The sequence below is a fragment of the Mesoplodon densirostris genome, chromosome 9 (genome assembly GCF_025265405.1).
Source record: "Mesoplodon densirostris isolate mMesDen1 chromosome 9, mMesDen1 primary haplotype, whole genome shotgun sequence".
Lineage (NCBI taxonomy): Eukaryota > Metazoa > Chordata > Mammalia > Artiodactyla > Ziphiidae > Mesoplodon > Mesoplodon densirostris.
This window is the reverse complement of record NC_082669.1, coordinates 94,094,536-94,114,225: the sequence shown is the minus strand read 5'-3', so window position 1 is coordinate 94,114,225 and position 19,690 is coordinate 94,094,536. Positions and strand designations below refer to the sequence as shown.

The 19,690-nt window shown below is 39.6% G+C and overlaps 2 protein-coding genes across 2 annotated transcripts in view; one reads left to right on the top strand and one right to left on the bottom strand.

Annotated features, from left to right (window-relative positions):
- Window positions 1-19,690, top strand: part of CHCHD3 (coiled-coil-helix-coiled-coil-helix domain containing 3) — a 294,459-nt gene that overhangs the window by 61,534 nt on the left and 213,235 nt on the right. The gene's annotated exons all lie outside the window — the stretch shown is intronic.
- LOC132496082 (dnaJ homolog subfamily C member 8-like) lies at window positions 10,400-11,437 on the bottom strand. The gene has a single exon (XM_060108266.1). It carries the CDS (start codon window positions 11,428-11,430, stop codon window positions 10,669-10,671), a length of 762 nt encoding a protein of 253 aa, XP_059964249.1. The 5' UTR covers window positions 11,431-11,437; the 3' UTR covers window positions 10,400-10,668.

Genomic DNA, 19,690 nt, shown 5'->3' with positions numbered 1-19,690 from the left:
AAAGCATTTATAGATAATTGTATCTGTTGCCTTAATTGAATAAAGCCTTGGAAGCAGTTTTAGAAAATGGTTCCTTGTGTCCTGGACTGTCACTGGTACATGCTTGGCTTTCCAAGTCTTCTCTTTTCACCCCAGATGTACCCATAACTATAGTTGAGTTCCTAAGCCCTTAAGATTGGGGCATAGGCACATGTAAGTGTAAGGGATCCAACGTATGCAGAAAGGACTTCGGAACTTATTTCTATTGTGACATTTTTCTTTACAGGATAGTTATCTTTTTTTTTTTTTTTTTTTTTTTGGTACGCGGGCCTCTCACTGTTGTGGCCTCTCCCATTGCGGAGCACAGGCTCAGACGCGCAGCCTCAGTGGCCATGGCTCACTGGCCCAGCTGCTCCGCGGCATGTGGGATCTTCCTGGAACGGGGCACAAACCCATGTCCCCTGCATCGGCAGGCGGACTCTCACCCACTGCGCCACCAGGGAAGCCCTAGTTATCATTTTTAACCTTTTTATTATGGACATTTTAAAACACCTTCAAAAACAGAAGGGTACAGTGAATCCCCATGACACTGTTTCAACAATTCTTGCTTCATCTATGCCCCATTCACTCCACCTATGTGGTGAATGGTAAGGAGAAGCACCAACATTTTTAATAGGTTGCTGAATTTCATGGCAGGGAAATACTCTGAAATATCTTCTGTCAGGCTAGCTTAAATAAGGACCTTGTTTCAGTTAGGTTTTTTTGGTTGAAAGACTGGAACTTAACTCTGGCTGACCTGGGAAGCAAGGAAATTTTTAGAAGAATATTAGATAGTTGAAAGGAATCAAAAGGAAGACTAGAGAAACACTAGGTAGGGAAGAACTGGGTAGTACTTAAAACTTTACACAGAGAGGAAGAAGTAATTCTCCAGGATGACGGTTCCATGATAAAGGGGAAAGGATGGTGGGTGGCTGAATTTCATTGAATTGAAGATGCCATCGATTTCTAAGAAGCATTGTATTTGACGTACCACTAAGAAAAAAATTGCTGCAAATAATAACCCAGTAGTTTATATCTTAGAATTTTTTTATTGAAAGAGCTCATTAAGACTGACTTTGAATTTCTAAAAACCTATCACTTGTATGTTCATAAAAAGGAAAATGTAAGTGAAATAAATAGATTAAGGCAGTGTTGTCAACTAGGGGAGATTTTGGTTTCCAGGGGACACGTGAAAATGTCTGGAGACGTTTTTTGGCTGTCACAACTAGTTAGGTCTTACTGGCATCTAGTGGGTAGAGGCCAGGGATACTGCTAAACATTCTGTAATGCACAGGATACCCCCCACGCCCCCCAAAAAACCAAACCACAAAAAAACAAAGAATTATCTGGCCCAAAATGTCAGTAGTGCTGATAGTGAGAAACCCAAGGTTAAGGGACTCAAAACCTGTTCATGTTGGTTCTAATTCTTCTGAATTGTTCTGTGACTCAGGATCTTGATGTCTGTTTTTCCACACAGTATCATATTCTGTGCCATCAAAACCTTGATGACACAGCATTCTGCTGTTGTACCTGGGATTTTTCCAGGCTGCTGACACCAGTTTTGCAAATTTTGATGCTTATGCGCAAGCTATGCCAACTATTCAGGAACAGGCTGGCAGACTGCAAGTGTGAGGTGCTTTCAGGCATGTGGAAACGTGGGCAGATAGGGTCCTAGAACTGTGTTTCGTCAGTACAGTCTGTACGTACTCTAGACCATAACCTCTGTTAGGTTGGAAATGATTTTCTTTTTTTTTTTAATTGGGGTATAGTTGTTTTACAACGTTGTGTTAGTTTCTGCTGTACAGCAAAGTGGAGCTCCCTGTACTATACAGCAGGTTCTCATTAGTTATCTATTTTATACATATTAGTTAGTGTATATATGTTAATCCCAATCTTCCAATTCATCCCACCCCCACTTCCTCCTTTGGTATCCATACGTTTGTTCTCTATGTCTGTGTCTCTGTTTCTGCCTTGCATACCGGTTCATCTGTACCATTTTTCTAGATTCCACATATATGTGTTAATATACAATATTTGTTTTTCTCTTTCTGACTTCGCTCGGTATGACAGTCTCTAGGTTCATCCATGTCTCTGCAGATGACCCAATTTCGTTCCTTTTTATGGTTGAATAATATTGCATTGTATATATGTACCACATCTTCTTTATCCATTTGTCTGTTGATGGACATTTAGGTTGCTTCCATGACCTGGCTATTGTAAATAGTGCTGCAATGAACATTGGGGTGCATGTGTCTTTTTTGAATTGTGGTTTTCTCTGGGTATATGCCCAGTAGTGGGATTGCTGGGTCTTATGGTAATTCTATTTTTGGTTTTTTAAGGAACCTCTATACTGTTCTCCATATGGCTGTATCAATTTACATTTCCACCAACAGTGCAGGAGGGTTTCCTTTTCTCCACATCCTCTCCAGCATTTATTGTTTGTAGATTTTTCAATTATGGCCATTCTGATCAGTGTGAGGTGATACCTCACTGTAGTTTTGATTTGCATTTCTCTAATAACTAGTGATGTTGAGCAGCTTTTCATATGCCTCTTGGCCATCTGGATGTCTTCTTTGGAGAAATGTCTATTTAGGTCTTCTGCCCATTTTTGGATTGGGTTGTTTTTTTTTGTAATATTGAGCTGCATGAGCTTTTGTATATTTTGGAGATTAATCCTTTGTCCGTTGATTCATTTGCAAATATTTTCTCCCATTCTGAGGGTTGTCTTTTTGTCTTGTTTATGGTTTCCTTTGCTGTGCAGAAGCTTTTAAGTTTCATTAGGTCCCATTTGTTTACTTTTGTTTTTATTTCCATTACTCTAGAAGGTGGGTCAAAAAGGATCTTGTTGTGATTTATGTCCAAGAGTGTTCTTCCTACGTTTTCCTCTAACAGTTTTATAGTGTCTGGCCTTACATTTAGATCTTTAATCCATTTTGAGTTTATTTTTGTGTATGGTGTTAGGAAGTGTTCTAATTTCATTCCTTTACATCTAGCTGTCCGGTTTTCCCAGCACCACTTATTGAAGAGACTGTCCTTTCTCCATTGTATATCCTTGCCTCCTTTTTCATAGATTAGTTGATCATAGGTGCATGGGTTTATCTCTGGGCTTTCTGTTCTGTTCCATTGATATATATTTCTGTTTTTGTGCCGGTACCATACTGTCTTGATTACTGTAGCTTTGTAGTATAGTCTGAAGTCAGGGAGCCCGATTCCTCCAGCTCCATTTTTGTGTTTTTTTTGCAAGATTGCTTTGGCTATTCGGGGTATTTTGTGTCTCCATACAAATTTTAAGATTTTTTGTTCTAGTTCTGAGAAAAATGCCATTGGTAATTTGATAGGAATTGCATTGAATCTGTAGGTTGCATTGGGTAGTATAGTCATTTTCACAATATTGATTCTTCCAATTCAAGAACATGGTATATCCCTCCATCTGTTTGTGTCATCTTTGATTCCTTTCATCATTTGTCTTACAGTTCTCTGAGTACAGGTCTTTTACCTCCTTAGGTAGGTTTATTCCTAGGTATTTTATTCTTTTTGTTGCAATAAGATTGTTTCCTTAGATTCTCTTTCTGATCTTTCATTGTTTGTGTATAGGAGTGCAAGAGATTTCTATGCATTAATTTTGTATCCTGCAACTTTACCAAATTCATCGATTAGCTCTAGTAGTGTTGTGGTGGCTTCATTAGGATTTTCTATGTATAGTATCATGTCATCTGCAAACAGTGACAGTTTTACTTCTTCTAAAGTTTGTACTCCTTTTATTTCTTTTTTTCTAAAAATAAATTTATTTTTATTTATTTATTTTTGGCTGTATTGGGTCTATATTGCTGCACGCAGGCCTCCTCTGGTTATGTTGAGTGGGGACTACTCTTTGTTGTGGTGCGTGGGCTTCTCATTGTGGTTGCTTTTCTTGTTGCAGAACACAGGCTCTAGGTGTGCGGGCTTCAGTAGTTGTGGTACACGGGCTCAGTAGTTGTGGCTTACAGGCTCTAGAGCACAGGCTCAGTAGTTGTGGCGCACGGGCTTAGTTGCTCCGTGGCATGTGGGATCTTCCCGGACTAGAGCTCAAACCTGTGTCCCCTGCATTGGCAGGCACATTCTTAACCACTGTACCACCAGGGAAGTCCCCTTTTGTTTCTTTTTCTTCTCTGATTGCTGTGGCTAGGACTTGCAAAGGATGTTGAATAATAGTGGCAAGAATGGACATCCTTGTCTTGTTTCTGATCTTAGAGGAAATGCTTTCAGTTTTTCACCATTGAGAATGATGTTTGCTGTGGGTTTGTCATATATGGCTTTTATTATGTTGAGGTAGCTTCTTTCTATGCCCACTTTCTGGAGAGTTTTTATCATAAATGGGTGTTGAATTTTGTCAAAGGCTTTTTCTGCATCTGTTGAGATGATCATATGGTTTTTATTTCTTCAGTTTAATATGGTGTATCACATTGATTGATTTGCATATATTGAAGAATCTTTGCATCCCTGGGATAAATCCCACTTGATCATGGTGTCTGATCCTTTTAATGTGTTGTTGGATTCTGTTTGGTAGTATTTTGTTGAGGATTTTTGTGTCTGTATTCATCAGTGACGTTGGTCTGTAATTTTCTTTTTTTGTAGTGTCTTTGTCTGGTTTTGGTATCAGGGTGATGGTGGCCTCATAGAATGAGTTTGGGAGTGTTCCTTCCTCTGCAGTTTTTTGGAAGAGTTTGAGAAGGATGGGTGTTAGCTCTTCTCTAAATGTTTGATAGAATTCACCTGTGAAGCCATCTGGTCCTGGGCTTTTGTTTGTTGGAAGATTTTTAATCACAGTTTCAATTTCATTACTTGTGATTGGTCTGTTCATATTTTCTATTTCTTCCTGGTTCAGTCTTGGAAGGTTCTACCTTTCTAAGAATTTGTCCATTTCTTCCGGGTTCTCCATTTTATTGGCATAGAGTTGCTTGTAGTAGTCTGTCATGATCCTTTGTATCTCTGCAGTGTCTGTTGTAACTTCTCCTTTTTCATTTCTAATTTTATTGATTTGAGTCCTCTCCCTCTTTTCCTTGATGAGTCTGGCTAAAGGTTTATCAATTTTGTTTATCTTCTCAATGAAACAACTTTTAGTTTTATTGACCTTTGCTACTGTTTTCTTTGTTTCTATTTCATTTATTTCTGCTCTGATATTTATGATTTCTTTCTTTCTACTAACTTTGGGGGTTTTTTGTTCTTTTTTCTCTAGGTCCTTTAGGTGTAAGGTTAGATTGTTCATTTGAGATTTTTCTTGCTTCTTGAGGTAGGATTGTATTGGTATAAACTTCCTTCTTAGAACTGCTTTAGCCGAATCCCATAGATTTTGGGTCATTGTGTTTTCATCGTCATTTGTCTCTAGGTATTTTTTGATTTCCCCTTTGATTTCCTCAGTGATCTCTTGGTTATTTAGTAGCATATTGTTTAGCCTCCATGTGTTTGTGTTTTTTACAGTTTTTTTCCTGTAATTGATTTCTAATCTCATAACACTGTGGTCGGAAAAGATGCTTGGTAGGATTTCAGTTTTCTTAAATTTACCAAGGTTTGATTTGTGACCTAAGATGTGATCTGTCCTGGAGAATGTTCCATGTGCACTTGAGAAGAAAGTGTATTCTTCCACTTTCAGGTGGAATGTCCTATAAATGTCAATTAAATCTGTCTGGTCTATTGTGTCATTTAAAGCTTGTGTTTCCTTATTTATTTTCTCTGGATAATCTGTCCATTGTTGTAAGTGGGGTGTTAAAGTCCCCCAGTATTATTGTGTTACTGTCAATTTCCCCTTTTAAGGCTGTTAGCATTTACCTTATGTATTGAGGTGCTCCTATGTTGGGTACATAAATATTTATAATTGTTATATTTTCTTCTTGGATTGATCCCTCGATCATTATGTAGTGTCCTTCCTTGTCTCTTGTAACAGTCTTTATTTTAAAGTCTATTTTATCTGATATGAGTATTACTACTCCAGCTTTCTTTTGATTTCCATTTGCATGAAATATCTTTTTTCATCCCCTCACTTTCAGTCTGTATGTGTCCCTAGGTCTGAAGTAGGTCTCTTGTAGACAACATATATACGGGTCTTGTTTTTGTATCCATTCAGCCAGTCATTGTCTTTTGGTTGGGGTATTTAATCCATTCACATTTAGGGTAATTATCTGGAAGTGATTTCTTGAGTGTCTGCCTCATCTCCTACCTAATTCAGAAATCCTTTTACGACATCTCTGACTGGTCATGTCACACACATTTAGAACCCTTCAGAAATCATTTAAACTGAAGATATTTTATTAGGCCATTTATAGTTTACCTGAAGTCCTTTAAGTTTCCACTTCTTTATTTTTCATTTATTTTTTAAATTGAAGTATAGTTGATTTACAATGTTGTATTAATTTATGCTGTACAGCAAAGTGATTCAGTTATACATATATACATACTCTTTTATATTATTTTCCATTATGGTTTATCACAGCATATTGAATATAGTTCCCTGTGCTGTATAGTAGGACGTTGTTGTGTATCCAGGTTTCCACTTCTTTAAAACTAATATGCAGATGTGGCCTAATAAAATTTGCTTTTGAGGAGGAGGTTTCTACTAGGGCCACAGCAATGACATAGTCAGTTGTAAGCACTGTGACTGTATATGTTATATTCTCATTTCTAAAAAACATTTACACATGGAATCTCAATTCAGTTTATCTTAGATCTTATTCTGTTTTTTGAGAATCTTGAGTGATTTGATGCTTTCCAGAATCACTGACATAAATTCAGTACACACACTAAAATTGTTGGATCTAATTTGGAATCGTAGGTTTGCTTATCACAACATATAATGGATGGAATAGTTGTTTGGTGTATTGAGAGTCAAGAGCAAACTAAATGCCTGTGTCAGCAGTCTGTTTTTGCTGTGATACTCTGTTGTGTGTTTTGGATTATAGCTGACCATAATGTGTTGCAACTATAGCTGGCCAGTATAGCAAGGATGTAATATGCAGTAGTTTGAGTGTAGACTTTTAAAATGTGATTTAGTTCTCTCCTGTGCCCTACCTCCAAAAGTCAGTCTCTGACAGCAAGAAAAATGTGACTACTTGTGACCTCTGACCTTTGGCATTTGAATTTCACCTCTGTACCTATAAAGGCAAGTGAAAGTTGCCTGCATTTTAATAACCTTTTTCAAGAAGCCAAGAAGAAAGGGAATGGCTACTTGATGTTGTAACTAGCTGTACATCAACCAAGATTACTTGCTTGCTGTTTTTAGGTGGATGTTAGTTGAGATTTTACCCCATTTTTAATTACTTGAACAATTACATTAGGTTTGTGAGACTCAAAATAATTTGGTTTAATAAATTAGTCATAAATTTTATCAGCTGTGTGGTTAAGTTAGAGTATAGCACAGTCCATTTATTTTTCCATTTACCACATCAAATAAGGACTTACATCATCCAATAAAGGCTTAAAATTTGTATGAATACTTCTTAGTTTCTCATAGTAAAGGTGAAATTCGTAGGGCTGGTGTCTTCTGTTTAAATCCACTATATATAATAATTCATTTTAATTTTATTATTTGATATTATTTGCCTTTGGAGGAAAAAACTGAAAAAGGAAGGAGGAAAGAATCCAATATAGAAAAACAGTGTTTGGGGGGCCTAGTGTCACATTGAAAATACATAATGTAAGAAATCATCTACCTAGTGTGGCATCTTTCACATGGTAAACTCTCACACATATTTGTTCAATTGAATGATTGAATGAATCATTCCACTGGAAAATCTTGACATTCTCCTGGGAAGGGCAGTCTACTCTGTATACATATGCGTATACATTTCACATTATGTTAAAAAGAAAACAACTATGGTTTTAAAAATTAGACATTAACCAAGGACTGTAGATACTAGAGACTTGTTATAAATCTTTGTTTCAAATTAGTGTAGTGTTAAACGTTGTTTTCTAGTCATCGACACATATTACACAGTTGTTATGAAATTACATACCTTCAACCTGCAAGTCATCTCTAGGTATATAGTAATTAAAAAAAAATACCAACTTTCAGGGAACAAGTTCTGTTGATCCACTAATATTTATCAGTGGCTTTTATCATAAAAATGTAGTTTTTAAGTGACCTTGAAAGATCAGTTAGCAGTCAGTATTTTCTCATGGTCCTCACAACTGTCACAGGCAATGAATCTCACTTCTAATTTACTGTAGTAATCTCTAATCTTCTGTAGTATGAAAATCCCAATATATTAGATTAATTATTTTATTAACCTCATTAAAGCTTTTTTTTTTTTTTTCAAATGCATGTTGTGTTGCTGTGGTTTCATTCCTTTAACTTTTCTATTCCATTCTGCTTAAAAATAAAGCCCTAACTCATTCGGAATGTAACAGATCACATCCTAACCACCCAGTACTTTTCACTGGGAGATGACTGGAAGTGCTATGTATGTACTAAGTATTGGAATCTTTAGCCATCTGCTACTTTCATCTTTTTTCTTCAAGTGGCACTTTTCTGTTTTTAATAGAGACAAGTGCTTTCTGTAACCAACAATTACAGAAGGTTGGATTATCCAGTCTGTGTTTTATTCACATCTCTTTACTTCTTCCAAATCCAGTTTTCTTTCCTATTGATGTTATGCTGTTGTAGACTCCTACCCTGAATTCTGTTTGAGAAGCTATTTTTACATGTAGGAATATTAAACCTGGAAAACCAGAATCAATCAAGCATGCTGTAGAAATCTGTAACTTTTTTTATTGGTTGTAATAGCAGCTGTGATGTTCAACCACTTCTTGTTCAGATGTTTCTTTTGACAGTAATTACAGTGTTTTCTCTCATGAAGCAAGTATTTGAAGTAATTTGTGCCAAAGTTGGTTTCTGCATTTGGAAGTTTCTAGGAATTGGTTTCTGAGTGTCCTATAGTTGTTGGAGTTCTTGTTGAAGTTTCTCCATTACCCAGAACAGTCTCAGGGGGAGCGGACATTGTAATATACTCTGTAAATCATTTATTATTCTTCACATAAACTGTTAATGTTTCTTGTCAGTGTTATCACTGTTTTATAAAAACAGATGACTCAAGTAGACATATGTAAAGTTTTCAGTCAGCAGTGGAAGCAGGACTTGAATTGGGCTGCCTGCCCCAGAGCCCTGTACTCTGTTGCTGAGGTGATAGAATCATATTGTGTCCCATCACCCTGTAAACATTTATTCAAAGGAAACCCGACAGAACTCTGATACAAAACTGCTTCAAGTGCCATCTGGTTATAGCTAGGACTAGGGATTTAGAGCTCTGTCAGCCATTTCCCCGACCTTTTCCCTTCCTAGAAACCTGGGAAGCATAGGGCTTAGTTTGAGAAACTTCGGTCAGAATAATTTTCTCTCACATTGGGACACTTCATTTGTGAGGAGTAAACTTTTCTTTTCCAAACAGCATTTGCTGGAGAGACTCAGTTCAGTTTCCGTTTTAGAAGGTGAGTGGGCAGTGGCCTCATGTCCATTTCCTTGCATCCAGAAGTCTGTACTTATGGACAGTGGTCTATGTAGGCTGGGCCTTACCCTGCTGAGCCCTCGGTCCTGGGCCTTCTGGGAGCCATCTGCTGATCCTGCTGGTGATGAATGCCTTGTTAGGAGGAGGGTAGCAGGATGAGACCCTTCTTTGGCAGTTCCCTCTGCAACTGGGGAGAAATACACAGGGTTCTCCTCTTCCTCTCCTGACCTCAACAGGTTTGCCAGTAGAGTCTCTAGCTGTAAAGGAGTGCAGGCAACATAGTTATAATTCAGATGTAAATTTTATCTCAGCATTATAATATTTCTAAACATTGGCACATTTTCATGTTTAAGTAAACCTCCCACTCCCTTTCCTGGTTGCAGAAAACCCTTAAAAACGAGTAGCTCATCTTAAGTTTCTGATAAATATTTTTTTGAGAGAACCCATATTCTTTTGCATCCCATTCTTTTTTTTTTTTTTTCGGGTATAAAAATTTATTACACATACAGAATATTACCACTAACAAACGCAGACAGGCTAGGACACAGTGGTACTGGAGGGAGGATGGCTAGCTCTTTGGAAAGTGAATAGGTTTGGGTGGCTTGGAGCCTCATGCCACACGGATTGGCCAGTCAGACGGGAAAGCACATGCCAAACACCACGGGACGTCAGGGCATCGAGTGACTGCTCTGTGTGTCCAATGCCTTCCCATCTGATCTGGGGCTTCGAAGGATGCCAGACCCAGAAGCAAGCAACTGAAGGAAAGGGGCTTCCTAAGGTGGCCCAGGCTTGTCTCTGAAGTCATGGCAACACCATTTTAAGCAATATGTTTAATTGGATGATTTCCACAAACTATACACGAAGTTTCTAACCATCACAATTCAGTGAAGTACAAAACATTAAGTTACAGGCTGTGGGAAGAGACGTCAGCACCAGTGGTGGCACCTTCCAGATCCCGGTTGGTCTAGGGGTTGGGGTAGGTTTCTTTTTAAACCGAGCCCCTCATTTCAATGTACAAAAGAATTACTCTGATTGATATTAAATTGTATTGAAAACAAAGTGGACTAAAAAGCAAATACTACCCTATGTTGGGGTGAAAATGGGAGGAAAGAATGAGTCCTTCAAAGCAGGAGGGGAGACAGGTGAGGGAAGGTTCTGTGGCTGTGACCCCAGGGGGTCACTCACGCTGCTCCATTTTTACTTTTGGTGGTCTCAGGAAGGTCCTGTTCTTCTTCTCTTTCTTTCCTTTTGTATTTGCTTGGAAGTTTCGCCAGCTGTCCACACGACCATCTCGACTTTGCTCAAAATTTTTCTGCCACTCCCTTTCTCGTTTGGCTTTTTCTTGAGCTTCAATCTCTTCTTCCCTTTGTCGCTTCCTTTCGTGCAGCTCTTTGGCTTCTCTCTCTTTCCTTTTAATTTCCAGCTCAGCAAAGAGTTTCATGGTCTGTTTGTATACTGCTTGTTTGAACAGCTCAGGATCCTCCTCCTCCACATTTGCAGGCTTTCCTTCCTTCTTTAATTGCTTTTTTCGCTCTTTCACGGTGTGTTCCACGTATTCTTTTCCTGCCTGAATGACATCCAGGGCCCTCTTCTTTTGTTCCTGATCCAGTAGCAACTTGTAAGCTTTGTCCACAGCTTCAAAAGCCTTTTGTGCTCTGTCAGCATCATCTTGATTTTTGTCAGGATGCACCAATATGGATAACTGCCGAAACCTCTTTTTTATTTCTTCATCCGTCACTTCAGGATCTGTCTGAAGAACCTCAAATGGGTTCCAATTGAAGTAGGAGGAACCAGGACGAGTCAGTCTTTCGATCTGATTTTTGGACGTTACAACTGGATCTCTCTTCTCTATTTGTTTCACCTCACTGTAGAAGGTCATAAATGCCTCCTCCGTGCTGCCGCCGCCACCCGAAGCCCCGCTCTCTCCTGGAGCCGCCATTTCCCCGGCCTATAGCCGCCATGGGACTCCTCTGCGCAAGCGCTACCTTACGTCTTCGTACAGGTCCGCCTCTCCCCCTGGTGACTCTTCTGCATCCTGTTCTTATCCAGAGCAGCTGTCATGTGTCTTTGATGAAAACTTTCTTCACAGTTCATAGATGGCATACACACAGAATACACACACTGGGGTCACATTATGTTATGAAAACCATTTCGGAGTACAGGACCCATGTGCCCAACTGAAATGAAAACATTAAAAAAAATAGGTGTTGGATTCTTGTATTTTCTGAGCACTTTATATATTTTAACTCACTTCATCCTCACAACACCTCTATTGTCCGCACTTTATAAGTGAGGAAAGTGAGAGGTAAAGAAGAAACTTACCCAAGGTCATATCTGGTAAGTGGAGAGCCTGGGGTTTGAACTGAAGTCTCTGTCAAGTTCATGCACTTCACCATCCTGCAGTATTACCTTTCTCTGTGTATAGGGAATACTGTCTTTAAAGTTTTTCATTTACAATTGTGAGAAGAGGTAACAAACATTTGCTTGGGCTTTCACCTCTAAACCATTAGCAAATAAAGGATCTTTTAGAAATGATCTCGATTGTGTGCTCCTGGTTATTAGATCTGTGCAGCTGCTCTGGATGATATTTTTAAAACTTCCTTTATCTTACTACCAAAATCTTTTGAGAATGTGTGTTTAAAGTTAATATTCTTTATTCACGTTGGCTATAACTTACTATTAAATGTCGTTGGTGTCCACGTTTTCAGTGATGGTGGCAGTTTGAATTTCTTGTTAGCTTAAGATTGGGACATTTTTCTTAATAGCACAGCAGGGCGGGCTGTGTGGAAGCAGATGGGGCCCTGCCTCGTGAACTTTAGAGGCGAGTGCTGCTTCCGGTCAGTGAGGCACACACGTGCCCAGCAGTGTTCTGCAGAGTTCTCAGAGCAATCGGGCCCTTCCCCTCTGTGGGAAGCAATAAAGAGGCACAGCACTTACTTTAATAAGATGATCGTGAAGTGGAAATCATTTTGGATTTTCTCCTTCTGTATTCATCCTTAGCCTTTTTTTTTTTTTTTTTTTTTTTTTTTTGCGGTATGCGGGCCTCTCACTGTTGTGGCCTCTCCCGCTGCGGAGCACAGGCTCTGGATGCGCAGGCTCAGCGGCCCAGCTGCTCCGCGGCACGCGGGATCCTCCCGGACCGGGGCACGAACCCACGTCCCCTGCATCGGCAGGTGGACTCTCAACCACTGCGCCACCAGGGAAGCCCTAGCCTTTTTTTAAAAAAGAAACTTGGACTCATTTTCTTATTTTGTATTGGTTGTGTTGCTTCACTTGTTGGGTTTTGGTTTGTAGTATTTGTTACTAGTTATTTGCCTTTTATGTGATAGAGTATTTTGATGTTGTCACATTTAGTCCACAAACTGACATGTTTTTAAATCAATGAAAAAATCTAGTTGCTGGGACAGTGTGATTTTGGAACTCAAATATGGAATTCCTCCACTGAGTAATGTGCAGCTAGCACAGGGGCAGTTTATTAGTTATATACTATTTACAGTTGTTTCCTTACACATACACTATGTAGCTCCTCCAGGCTTAAACCAGTTCATTTGGGGGCTCCCCTGGTGGCGCAGTGGTTGAGAGTCCGCCTGCCGATGCAGGGGACGCGGGTTCGTGCCCCGGTCCGGGAAGATTCCACATGCCGCGGAGCGGCTGGGCCCGTGAGCCATGGCCGCTGGGCCTGCGCGTCCAGAGCCTGTGCTCCGCAACGGGAGAGGCCACAACAGTGAAAGGCCCGTGTACTGCAAAAAAAAAAAACAAAAAAAAAAACAGTTCATTTGGAAAATTTTCAAGTTATTCCATTAAAATGATTTTAGTGTGATTTTTGGCATCAAGTATAAAGTATAAAAAAGAGGTTAATCCTATAAATGTTTCAGTTAATGATTTAAGTTTGAGTTCCTTCACAACTTCTTAGAATAGATCTCTTAAATTCTTCATTTCCTGGTGCCATTTTGTGAATGATTATTAGAGTAAAACAAAAATCCCTTAAAAAAATCCATAGATTACAGTTTTGCTTTCCTGATAGGTTGATGGATTAAAACCAAACCAAATCAAAACAAAACCAAAAAAGTCACTTGAAACCACTAATTTATTTTCTCTCTCTTTTTTTTTTTTTTTTTTTGTGGTACGCGGGCCTCTCGCCGCTGTGGCCTCTCCAGTTGGGGAGCACAGGCTCCGGACGCACAGGCCCAGCGGCCATGGCTCACAGGCCCAGCCGCTCCGCGGCATGTGGGATATTCCCGGACTGGGGCACGAACCCGTGTCCCCTGCATCGGCAGGCGGACTCTCAACCACTGCGCCACCAGGGAAGCCCGAAACCACTAATTTAATATGGGAAATGTCTATTAATTTAAAAACCATTACCCAACAGTTTCTGCAATTTTCATTATTGCTACAGAATGTGGTAGGTTTGATCTAGAAAGGTCATTCCTCAAACTACTGAAAACATGGATAATGTTGCTTTATTTTAAAAAATTACAAAAGAAATACATTTCAAAGAAATTCAGATAATATACAAGCATAAAAAGTCATCTTACCCCTTCTCCTCCGTTACCCTGATCTTCCCCCTTAAAATCATTCACATATTTTACCCTAAGGGAAATGTATTCTTAACAGTGTTTTGTATAGTTTGTTTCTTAAACAAAATGAGATTGAAGTAATAATGTTGTATAACTTGTTTTTTTCCCCCACCCAATCATATAGTGTGGTCCTCTCCCTATGTGCAGAATAAGCAGATCTTGAGTAGACTTAAAATCTGATGATATACACTATTTAAGAAGACTTTACCTAAGAAGTAATACTAATAGCAATAACATTTAATAATAAGCATTAATAAGTAGTAGTAATAGCTAACAGTTTTTGAACACTTTCTTTGTCCCAGGCACTGGTCCTACACTTTGCACGTAATGATCATTTAATCCTCACAGCAACCCTGTGAGGCAGGTTCTGATCTGCTGGTACCCTCGCTTCATAGACGCGGTGGCTGAAACACAGGTTCATACTTGCTTCTATTCACATACCCAGAAAATAGAGGAGTTGGGATTTGAACCCAGGCAGTCTGGAACCTGAAGCCACACTCATCATCACTCTGCTAGACTGTATCTCAGAGGCTAAATTGTTTTCTGGTCCAAAAGGGAGGCCACCTATATTATATGTTAGTATGAATGCTGTATCTAAGGCTCTTTTGGTGTGTTTTACTGAAGATATATGTTTTTCAGGTTTTAGTACAATTTTGCCTTGATTGTGGAGCTCACTAAATAAGGAATTTAGTTTTGAAAAGAATTCACAATGAAGGGATTTTTGGGGTATTTTTGTTTTTTTAATTCACATGACTATATTTTGAAATAAAACTGTCAAAATACTGTCAAATAGTGGGTGAAAGTTAATATTTCTGTGGATTTTGCTCTAAAATCTTGGAAATTGTATATTTCTTTATGAATATACCTGTCAGCTGTACAATTCAGTTTTTATAGACTTAAAGAAAAGGAGCCCAAACTATTGTCCAAGTGAGTTTCTGTAACTTAACTTGTTTGTACAGCCCCAGGTAGATTTGACTTAGAAAGCACTTTCCTCAAACTATTGACAACTTAGTCTAACAAATTGAGAGTAACATCAGAACTTTGGTTATTGATTATTCTTGCTTCCTCCTTCTTGCCTTTATGTTTCTGCTTTTAAAATATATTTCAAATTCATGACTCTCACGCATTTCTTTCCTTACTTAGTCTAAGCCAACTGGTTCTCAACTGAGGGGGATTTTGCCCCCTCACCCCAACGCTGCCTCCACGGGTCATTTGGCCACATCTGGAGACCTTTAAGGTTGTCACCACTTGGAGGATGCTTCTGGCATCTGTCTCGTGGGTAGAGGCCAGGGATGCTATTAAACATCCTCCAACACAGGGCAGCCCCCCACAGCAAAGAATTGTTTGGTCCAAATGTCAGTAGTGCCGTGAATGAGAAACCCTGGTCTAAGTCATTATCATTTCTCACTTGAGCTACTGTAAAGTCTCCTTGCAGGGAGCCAGTCCTGTCCCCCAGATCCTGCTCTCCACAAAGCAGTGTTAGTGTGCTTTAAAAAATGCATTTGGAATCATGGCAGTTTATTTGCTTAAAATCCTTTAATGGCATTTCATTAGATCTAGCATAAAATCCAGATCTTTCCCTTGATCTTCTGGTCCTCTGCTGCCCTTTATCTTTATACACTTGGGCCTCATCTCTTCCCACCCTCCCATTTTACATTTCAGCTGTAACAGCTGCCAAACCTGTTTGTGCCTTCATAGTTCTTTGCCTAGAATACTTGTATTTCATATTTTGCATGGCTGACTCCCTCTTACTATTTAGGGTTCTTCTCAAATAACCCCGCAGAGAGGCTTTCCCAGATTGCTTTGGTTAGTCATTCTCTTTCCTGTCCTCTCACTGTAGCTGTCCTTTCTCTGCCTTGTTTCTTTAGCACTTTATCTGTTTATTGACTGTCTCCTCCAACTGCAGTATAAAGGTCTCTGAGGGCAAAACTCGTTGTCATATAGTAAGTGCCAACAAGAATGCATCACTAAATTACAACAGTACTTTATGGTTGTGGTAAATAGATTAAAATGGGATAGACTTTGTCCAAAAAGGAAAAAGAGGCAGGAGCATCATATGACTACAGCAGCTACCATTGAATGATAGCCTACTGTTTACCAGGTGCTGTGCTGGTACGTTTGTATACACTAGCTCTGAACTTGCCAAGAGCCTTCTGACGAGGCCTGCCTTAGCCTAGGTGGTAGGTAGCCTGCAGGATGATGCCCCTCACATTACATTCCCCCAGACCCAAAATACCCGCCCCCCACACACCCTCGCAACTGAGGAGAAATGGCTGTGGTAGCTCTGCTCTTTGTGGGTTTATTTTACAATCAGAATGCCATTGGGAGAGGCTAAATCCCTGGCCCAAGGCTGTGCTACTGACCAAAGCCAGCCTCAGGATTTAAGCCCAGTTCTCTTTTACTCCAAGCCCACGCATCTTTCCCAACACTTCAAGCTTTCTTGGTTCTTAGGGAGCAGCTGCAGTTCACATCTTCCCTTCTAGCAGGCTTAGTTGGCATCCATTTTTGATAGGGGGACTGCATTTTTAACTCCAGAGGCAACAGTTTCTCTGGTTTCTGGTGACTTAGGCAGAAATAATCTATTTTTCTGTCTTGTCCTGAGACGGTTGCTTAGTGTTGTCTGAAAGTAAAAAACTGACATTATGAGAATATAATCTGGGCTTTGGACTGTTTTTATTGGCAACCAAAAACATAGAATTTGTAACTAGGAACATGTAGAATATATACTGTGCCATGCATTCATATTTATTTATTTATTTATCTACCCATCTCTCTATTTATTTATTTATATTTATTTATTTATTTAAAAAATATTTATTTATTTTGGCTGCATCACGTCTTAGTTGCGGCATGCAGGATCTTTGTTGAGGCATGCAGGATCTAGTTACCTGACCAGGGATTGAACCCTGGCCCCCTGCATTGGGAACACGGAGTCTTACTCACTGGACCACCAGGGAAGTTCCTGCATTCTTTCTTTCTTTCTTACTTACTTAGTTAGTTAGTTAGTTAGTTAGTTAGTTATTTTTGGCTGTGTTGGGTCTTTGTTGCTGTGCACGGGCTTTCTCCAGCTGTGGCGAGCGGGGGCTACTCTTCGTTGCGGTGCGTGGGCTTCTCACTGCGGTGGCTTCTCTTGTTGCGCAACACAGGCTCTGGACTCATGGCCTTCCGTAGTTGTGGTGCACGGGCTTAGTTGCTCCGTGGCATGTGGGATTTTCCCGGACCAGGGCTCGAACCCGAGTCCCCTGCATTGGCAGGCGGATTCTTAACCACTACGCCACCAGGGAAGCCCGTGCGTTCATATTTATATGAGACTGGATCAAAATGTGATTTATCTGTCTTTGAGTCTTGAAAGTTGGGACAGAAGTCAGGAAGCCTGTACCTCTGATTAGTTCCCATGAGTCCTGTCGATGGCATCCACTTTTCCTTTGAACATTTGATCCTTTAAGTTCAAGAGGAACCAGGAGTCACATGGATTTGTATATTGAAAATCTGCATCCGTTACCTGGTGTGGTGAGAATTTTTGGTTGAAACCTGAACTTACTCCGCTTTCTTTGGCCTTCCTGCCTCCCAGGAATCAGTGCTTGCCCAAGGTACCAGGGGAGGCAAAAGCCCAGGGCGGCCTGTGATGGCAGATTGTTCTGAGTTTCAGTGTTCCTGTACAGTTTGTGAGTTGAACATTGCCTTGTGCTTCATCCTCTCTTGTATATATCCTCCCACTACCTTTAAATGTTCTTTGAGGTTTTTTTTTTTCCCCCGTTTTCTAGCAGCTTTTCATAGGAATGACACACACTCAGCAAACTCAGCCTTAGACAGCCGTTTGCAGACAAGAACAACACATTCACCAGTCAGGGAACAAAGTGAGAGAAAAATGAAGAACAATATTAGAAAAGAACCCTTTGGGAAGCTGCACAAAATGTTATATTAAAATCGATCCCAGGGCTTGACCTTTTGTGGTAGTGTATATTTTTAAAGCCTTCTATTGATTCTCTTTTAATAACATGTTTATTCTAGTTTACTGACAGAATCCTAGGGGGAGTACAAAAAGCAAAGAACAGATTCTTTATTATGATGGTCATTTAAATTTGTCTTCAGCATTTTTTATGTCTGACTAGTGTTATCTTTATGTATTTAACGTACATCATTCTTTCTCAGTATGTTACTGAGAGATGTTATAAAGGTGGGAAAGTGATTTTTAAATCTCCTTTCATTGAAAATATGCTTAACCTTGCTGTTACATATGTGTGTGCCCCTCCACCCCTCGAATTAGAATTTCTTGCTTTTCTGCACATGTGTAGAAGACAGAAGAGTCTTCATTTTGATTTTTTTTTTTTTTTTCTCCTAATCCTGCAAACCATCAGTAGTCTAAACTGCCGCGTCTGGGAACGTTTGGTGACAGTTCTGTGCCTGAAGACAGTTGTCTTTTACTGTATAACTAATGCAAAATGTCGAAGAAAAGGTAATCTCCGTACCTGACCCTTCTGACCACCCAATCGGGTCATTTCAAAGACAGAAATATTCATTGCTTTTCACAGTGAGGGGCCATTTGCACTTGCCTTAGGAAGGCAGTCCTCTTAAGAGTTTTGTCCAGTCATGAATTGATGGCGCTGTGTGCTCACCTCCTCCAGTTTTCTTCCATTAGGAAAAAACCAGGATTAATTTTCTTACCTCATTCAGATGATTTTTCCCAACATACAGATATTAAGAGGTATCCAGAACAGCAGGAAGGATTTGAAAGATACACCTGGAAAGGTTATCCTGTAAATGGCAAATTAAGTGAGATTCTGCCTGTAGAACATCAAGTTAATAGGCTTGGGGAGAAATAGGATGCTTGGATCTAATTCACGGCTTTAATATAATAGTCCTGTTGTTTATGGGACATCTGATATCACATGTTGAGAAGCCAGACAGCAATTCCAGGAAGGCTGTAATGAATTAGAGGACATTTTGAAAGGGCAAATAAATTAATCAAGAAACTAAAAGAATCAGAACATTGGGAGATATGTATTGTAGCATTGCAGAGAGAGGGCTCAACAGAGGTACAGCTCGGGGTCCCTAAGGAGGTCCAGAGAGTTACAAATTTCCCCTATCTTTGAGTCTTTAAATGCTGCAGGGGTCTGGAGTTAGCAGCTGTGGGACAGCCACCTTCTTATGGCTCTCAGGCACTCTATAAGGGGAATTGTTTGTGAGCATCGACGCTGCCCTGACTACTTCTAGCATGTTTCTGCTTTTTTCTCTTACCTTGTCCCATAGTTGATTTTTTATTGCAGCCTGGCCTGCTTTTCTGTGTTCTAACATAAGCTCATCCATAGTATTTTCTTAGTAACTAAGAATATCTATGGATAAAAGCAAAAATCATAAGGCACATGATAGTATTGTAACAAGAAGTGCTTCTTCTAATTACAAAGACAACATACACTGTATAGAAAATTAGAGATATGCAGCTAAACAAAATAAAGAAGCTGAAAATGGCCATAATCCTACTAATTCACACAGAATCGTTTTAAATATTTTGGTACACAGGCACACATATGAAGGGGGAAAATAACAGAAGTGGGTGTCATATTGTCCCTATTTTTCTGAACTGCTTTATTTTTATCATTAAACTATATCATGGACATGTTT